Genomic DNA, 8068 nt, shown 5'->3' on the forward strand with positions numbered 1-8068 from the left:
AAAAAAAAAAAAAAAAAAAGGAAAAATCTTAAATAAACAATTTAGCTTTGATCTTAAAAGAACATGAACAACAACAAAATAATCTTTCTGTCTGTGATGGCTTTGCTTGCATGTGGAATTCAATAACCTGCCAAAGGCTTGGATAAGTGTCAAGCCTATCTTTGTGTGCTTGACACAAATGGTGCTTGTATCCAACTATATTGAACCTATGTATGTCAAGTTGGTGAAGATCCTTTGTGCTGAACAACAAATCAACCTAAGTAAGACAACAAGAAACTAGGGGAATTGGTAGGCCTCTGTAAAATTGAGCAAGAAGGGAAACTCCATAGAAAGCTTGGTTGCAGTCATTTAGTAGTTAAGGACTATAGCAAAGAATCTCAAGCCAAGGATGTCACCAAAGACAAGAAATGCAAGAAATGAACATGTAAGTTTTGGCTCACATTCTGCAAAATTTCTCAATGGCAACTTTTTTTTTTATAGAAATTAAAAAAAAAAATTCTAAAATGTTTTTCAGGGGCTGTGAATAGCCAAACACCCGTTAAGAAAAGAACAAAGAACTATACTTTCTAATTTCAAAACAAATCTGCAGAAATAAAAATATGGTACTGAAAGAAAGACAGATAAATAGACAATGGAACAGAATAGACAGCCCCAAAATAAATCCTGTGTATATGATCAAATTATCTCTCACAGGATTGCCATGACCACACAATGGGAAAGTACAGCAATTTCAACAAATGGTGTTGAAAACTAGGTATTTACATGGAAAAAAGTTGAACCCTTCCCAGGCACCATATAAAAATGACTTAAATGGATTAAATACTTAAACATAAGAAATATAACTATAAACTCTTAGAAGAAGATATAGGGGAAAGATCATGATATTGGTTTTGCATTGTTTTCTTGAATTTGACATCAAGTGCATAAGCAACAAAGAAAATAACATAAAACTGGGATTACATCAAACTCCAGAACTTCTGCACATCAAAAGAAACATTTAGTGGAGTGAAAATATCCTGTAAAGATATGGGTGAAAATATTTTCAAATCACATTTTGATGAGTTAATATTCAGAATATATAAATAACTCTTAAACCCAAAAACAACAGAAAGTGAATAACTTGATTAAAAAACAAAGGATTGAACTCACATTTCTCCAAAGAAAATATAAAAATGGGCAACAAGAATTTGAAAAGATGCTCAAATTTAATAACCTTTAGAAAAGTAAAAAAAATCACAGAAAGATATTACCTCACATAATAAAATGGCCACAATAAAACAAACAAAAAAATAAAGCTGTTGAGGATGCAGAGAAATTGGTACCTTTGAGAGGAAAAATTATGCAGACACAATGAAAATCAGTAGGAAGGTTCCTCAAAACATTAAAAATGAAATTGTCATATGACCCAGCATTCCCACTTATGAGCATGTATCCAAAGTATACAACACAAGACCTGGAATTGGTATTTCTACAGCCATGTTCATTGTGGCATTATTCACAAAAGCAAAAAGTTAGAGGCAATGCAGATGCCCCTCAACTGATGAAAGTTAAAGAAAATGTGGCGTATGCACAAAATGGGATATTATTCACCTTAAAAAAGTGAAAATCTAGTCACAGGCTACAATAAGGACAAACCTTGAGAATATCATGTCAACTGAAATATGCCAGTAAGAAAGTGACAGATAGTATATGAATCTACTCATGTGAGATATCTACAGTATCCAAACTCATAAAACCAGATAGTAGAATGGTGTTAAAATAGTGTTTTGTCCAGGGCTAGAAATCGGGTGAAATGGGCACTTGTTCTTTAATGGGTATTAAATTTTAGTTTCATAAAATGTAAACGATCTAGAGATCTTTTGCATAACAATGTGAATATACTTCACACTACTGAGCTTTACAATTAAAAATATTTAAGATGGTAAATTTTAGATTATGTGTTATCATAATTAATTTTTTATAAATCATAATTAAAGGAGATATAGTTATAAAGCTTTCCAAAAAATACCTTCGAAACATGTTTTTCTCAAAGAAAATACATATTTATCAGTAAACACATGGTGAAATTAAAAGTATTTTCATGACTACTCACCTAGACCAGATAAAACATTGACAATAAGCCAAAAGAAGAAATATACTAGATAAGCTATGAACAAAGTTGTAGCCATATTTATAGAGATCACCAAACACATAAATTAATTGATATACTATGCCCGATTCACATTTTAATTAAACCCCACATTGACTTAAAGTGTGCATATAAAGTAGCAAATTTTTATTTAAAATTATAATAAATAGGTAAAACAAAAAATATAATAACCTAATGTTAAAGAACCTACCCCAAAAGAAACACAGTAACACAATATTGCAAAACAAGAATAAAAGAAACACCCATAAAATTCTATAAGCAACATTGATGTACCATTAAAAAAAATTTCGTTCTAAATAACCGCAATGTTCAACAGTGACTAGGCACCCATATGGAGCAGAAATTTTGAATCACTGGAATGTTGTGTATGGAGATAAAATTTTATTGAAAATGCACTGAAATTATTAATACAAAGCTCTAATGAAAAAATTTTAATTGAATAAGCATTTAAAAGATACTAAAGATAAAGTTTTATTATGTTATTAATATATTAATGCTATTACTACATAAAATAAAAAGGTTGTAATCCAGCCCTTAGAGGCAAAAAAGGCCTTTTTTTAATTCTCAAAGGGCATGATTTACTTTTCTAAATGAAGAAAAAAATACGAATTTTGTTGACCACAATGAGCATCAATGATACGTAAAATGAATATTTGAGTATAAGTCATATGTAGATACAGGCTGAGGAAAGTGGATGAAAATCTTAATGATTCCTTTATACCTTCACTAAATTTAAACTTACAAGTGGACATTTTAATAAATATAGGGTGCCTATTATTTATCTAATTTACTTCTCCCGTAACATATAAATTCACACATATTGTTTTGAATGTTTAAATCTATATTACAGACAAATTTGAAACAAAACAATTCAGAAAGTGAAAACATATAGGGACAGAGACATCAGCAAGACGGAATAACAGAAAATCCCTCACTTGTATATCTGCCTTCAGCATCTAAAATTTGGCAGACATCCATTGGCAAAAGGGCATTATGACACATTTGGGAGTCCGGGAGAGTGCTGTGAATTCCTGTTAAACCCCAAAACCAGGAAAGGTCGATCTGAGAAAGCAGGCCCTCACCTAGATGACAAACTTGAGAACCCCTGTTCTTGGCTACAGACCAGGAATTGGCACACGAAATGTGGTCTGAGAATTCTGAAGCTACTCTCTGTCTCCAACTCCTCCCAGCCACAGTATGGGAGTGGTCCTGCCCATCCAGAGACCTGAGGTAAGATGACCACTCATGGCCATAAAGGCAGGCCTACAGACTTTGGTCCTTACTGCGGTCTCTGAAGCGGTTCTGTGACTCAATATCAGCCCTCTTAGCCACAGTCCTTGGCTAGCCTTGCCCACCAAGGGACACACACAGTGACCTGAGGATACCCTCCCACATACTCAGTGGGAGTCACACTCAGGGATCCATATACCTGATATCAGACTCACCCTATGAAGACCTAACTGCAAGTACCTGCCCTACAGATCAAAGTCATGAAGGCAACCTAGCCTGCACACAAATAAGACAGGATTCACAACCACCCAAGCCCCTGGTAACAAGCTCACCAAAGCTAGATCCTACTATAGACCTGCAGCAGCCTTGTAACCAAGCTCCAACTCGTCTCCACTGCAAACACAGAAGGGGTCCCATCAGCTTGGGGAACCAACAAGAAAAGATCTTTACTTGCTGAAACCAGTTTATAAAAATTGCAGATACCAAGGCAAGGGCATATTCTGCCTACTTTCAATGCTTCTATTTTACCATAATACTGAAAGTTCTAGGCACAACAATTTGGCAGGAAGATAAAACAACAAGCAAATTGAAAAGAAGTAAAATAGTCACCATAGATCTAGACGTAATCTTATACATAGAGAAACATGAATGTTACACCAATAAAATGTTTAAATAAATGACCTCAGTAAATTAGCAGAATAAGAAATTAACCTAGAAACATGAGTTCTGCTTCCATACCTTAACAACAATCTGATAAAAAAAGAAAGAAAACAATCTTATCTACAATATCTTCAAAATAATAAATGTCTTAGGCACAAAACCAAAAAGATGAAAGATCTTTTTGCTGAAAAAAAAATGATATTGATGAAAAAGACACAAAGAATCATACAAACATACCATGTTTATGTATTGAAAGAATTAATATTATTAAAGTATCATATTATCCAAACCAACCTATAGACTTAATGTGATTTCTATAAAAATTCCAATGGCATTTTTCACAATAATAAAAACGAAAACAATTCAAAATTTATATGAACCTAGAAGAGACTTTGAGTAGTCAAAGTAATGTTGAGGAAGAAAAACAAAGCTGGGGACAGCATGCTTTCAGATGTTAAACTATTTTTCAAGAATATGGTTACAAAAACAGGATGCTAAGTGCATTAAAAACAGACACAAGAACTAATGGAATTGAAGAGAAAGCCTAGAAATAAACCCAAGCACATAAGGTCAACTAATCTTCGACAGGGCAAGAATACACAACACAGAAATTATGATCTTCTTAATATCTGATGCTAGAAAAACTGGATACCCACCAGTAAAAGAATGAAATTACACCATTTTTCTAACATCATACCTAAAAAGTAACTCAAAATAAAATAAATACAAATGAAATACATGAATCCTTAAAAATCATAAAAGAAAACATATGAAATATCTTCCTGATATTGGTTTTGGTAATCATTTTTTGGAATGTGACACAGAAAGTAGAGCAAGAAAAGCAAATATAAATAAGTTGGACTGCATCAAACCAAAAAACTTCTACAGAACAAAGAAAACAATAAGGATAGTTACAAGATAGAAGAAAACATTTGCAAACCATATATCTGATAAAAGCTTAATACCCATTATATATTAATATAAGAAATTCACACAAATTAAAGACAAAACCAATAATGATAATAATAATAACACAATTGAAAAATAGGGAAAACACTAAATAGATGTCTTTCCAAAAAATACACACGAATGGCCAACACTTATATAAAATGATGTTCAACATCACCAATCATCAGGCAAATGCAAATTAAAACATTGATTATTACCTCACACCTCTTAGGATAATTAATATCAAAAAGAAGAGATAACAAATGTTTACAATGGCATAAAGAAAAAGAAATACAGTACACTGCTGTTGAGTTGTAAATTGGTAGAGTCATTATGAAAATCAGTATGAAGCCTTTTTAAAAATGTTTTAAAAAATAGAACCACAAAATCTAGCAATCCTACATCTCTGTGTATAACCAAAGAAATAAAGCCATAATCTCAAACAAATATCTGCACCCCTACATAATTGCAGCATGATTCACAATTGCCAAGATATGAAAACACCCTAAATGTTTGTGGACGCTGAATGGATAAAGGAAATATGGTATATACACAATACCATATTGTTCACCCATAAAAAAATAAAATCCTGCCACTTACACAACATGATAAACCTGGAGGACATTATGCGAAGTGAAATAAACTAGGTATAGAAAGGCAGATACTTCATGTTCTCACTTATATGGGAACTCTAAAAAGGTTGAATCCACAGAAGCAGTGAGCACAACAAAGGCTGTTGCCAGAGGCTGGAGGTGGAAAAAAGGGGAAATGCTGTCCAAAGGGTACAGACTTTCAGTTACAAGATGAGCAAGTTTTGAGGATTCAATATATAGCTTCATGCCTATAGATAATATTATTTTGTTCTCTAAAATTTGCTAAGATAGTAGACCTTAAGTGTTCTCACTGCGAAAAAATAAGGCTATGTGAGGTGATAGATGTGTTCATCAGCTTGATTGTATTATTCATTTCACAATTTATACATATCAAATCATTACACTATATACAAATACATAGTTATAAAAATCAATATGTAATGTGCGTGTGTGTGTGTGTGTGTGTGTGTGTATTTAGAGAGAGAGAGAGAGAGAGAGAGAGAGAGAGAAAGAGAGAGAGAGAGAGGGAGGGAGAGGGGCTGTCTGGAAAGTATCCAACCTTTGTTAATATAACAAGAATGGTTATATGGCTCGACATTTTCCAAACAACTCTCTCTCTCTAACACACACAGACACACACACACTTGTATATACATGAATGATACAGTCAGGGTAAGCTTCATAGTAAACAGAAAGACTCATAAAATGAATTATTAAAAATATAAGGTCACAAGTGGGAGGTTAATGTATGCTTAGCAATGTTCTACGATCCCTAATGACATAGCATGTTTAAGAAATTTACGAAGTGAATAGGTACAATCAACTATATTACAGGTGAGGAATATGAAAATATATAATTTAAATTACTAACCTCAGTTCACACTAAAAAATTTTGGAGTAGAATAATGTTAGTTTTTTTATATTTAGAGAGAGTCATATTGTTCTGATGAAATTACTGAGTATAAATTTCTGCAAAATAAAAATAGAAACCTCCATATGATAGGAAATCATAAAGCAGAAAATGTACATTTGTCTATGTTTTTCCTGGGATTTCTGAAGCAAATATCAATAACACCACTACTGACACATTTCAGACATGATGCAAAAAGGGAACATCAAAATGGTTTAAAACAGAGTTCCTCAAAAACATGCTCAGATATTCTCGTGTGCCCAAAAGCAAAGGAAGAGCACTCAGATCATGCAGTCCCTTATAAGCCATGAACTTTGGCTCTGTCTGCAACACTGAAGAAAGATCACTGAGTAGAAATAGAGTCGTTAGAGAATTTTAGAACATGGGATGCCCCTACATGAGAGTAAGAGAAAGAAATCCAGGCTTCTCAGAAATCATTTCCACTGGAGCAGAGCTTCCCAAACCATATTTTAAGGTCTGGCTTCTTCTGAGACCTTCGGGACTCTCATCTGTGTCATCTCCTTCATTCATTCCCACCTACCTGGGTGTTTGCCTACTCTCTCAAGTCTGTTTACATTCCAGGGCTCTTGCCTTTGCTCCAGACAAATGATAAGGTCCGGCTTAGATGCAGCAAGACCTATTTTATTAAAAAAAAAGTAATATAACTCTTGCTAGGATTCTCCAATTACCAATCTAGTACTGTGCTCAGTAGAGAGGACAAAACATTATAGAAGTTTCTAGAAAATGAAACTCAAAATACTGTTTCTTGACAGAACCATTAGAATATTTAGGAGGCATTTTAAACTTACGGGTCCTTAGCTCCAATATCTAGTACTACTGAATCAAACATTGGTGGTAAAATTGGATTTTAAGGTTTGGGCAACAATGTTTAAGCCACCAAATTGAATTGTCACTAATCTAGAGTGAAGAATACAGATCAGTTCAAGAAAGGGGCAGTTTGATGTCAAGATGACATCCTGAAGATTTTCTTTTCTATACCAATGAACCCCCAAGATTTCCTTGAAAGCAGGGATTTAAAACTCATTCATGCAAAGCAGAAACTCCAAAAAACATTCCACAAAGAAAGAAAATGAAAACTTTAGGGTGTTATAGGAATCCTAAAGGGAAGTTATCCTCACCCAAGGAGACCAGGTTTCTGTAGTTCTCTAGCATCACATCCCTATACAAATTCCGTTGAGCAGGATCCAGGCACATCCACTCCTCCAGAGAGAATTCTATGGCCACATCCCTGAATGTCAACAGGTCCCGGAAAAAAATGCATATTTACCAACTCGCCATGTAGCTGCTATTCTTTTTTTTTTTTTTTTGAGACAGAGTCTCACTGTGTTGCCCCGGGTAGAGTGCCATGGCGTCAGCCTAGCTCACAGCAACCTCACACTCCTGGGCTCAAGCGATCCTTCTGCCTCAGCCTCCCGAGTAGCTGGGACTACAGGCATGCACCACCATGCCCGGCTAATTTTTTTTTCTATATATTTTTAGCTGTCCAATTAATTTCTTTCTATTTTTGGAAGAGACGGGGTCTCGCTCTTGCTCAGGCTGGTCTCGAACTCCTGAGCT

At 34.2% G+C, this 8068-nt stretch overlaps 1 protein-coding gene across 1 annotated transcript in view; it reads right to left on the reverse strand.

The window, feature by feature from the left end:
- Window positions 1-7762, reverse strand: part of LOC105822492 (zinc finger protein 501-like) — a gene marked incomplete at its 5' end in the record, with an annotated part of 26623 nt that extends 18861 nt beyond the window's left edge. Inside the window, 2 exons of the mRNA XM_012659471.1 lie at window positions 7032-7127; window positions 7630-7762. Of these exons, the coding sequence (XP_012514925.1) occupies window positions 7032-7127; window positions 7630-7762 (229 nt within the window). The remainder of the gene's footprint in view (window positions 1-7031; window positions 7128-7629) is intronic.
- Window positions 7763-8068: the final 306 nt, after the last annotated feature.

This window comes from Propithecus coquereli, unplaced genomic scaffold (assembly GCF_000956105.1).
Source record: "Propithecus coquereli isolate 6110/MARCELLA unplaced genomic scaffold, Pcoq_1.0 Scaffold617, whole genome shotgun sequence".
Taxonomy (NCBI): domain Eukaryota; kingdom Metazoa; phylum Chordata; class Mammalia; order Primates; family Indriidae; genus Propithecus; species Propithecus coquereli.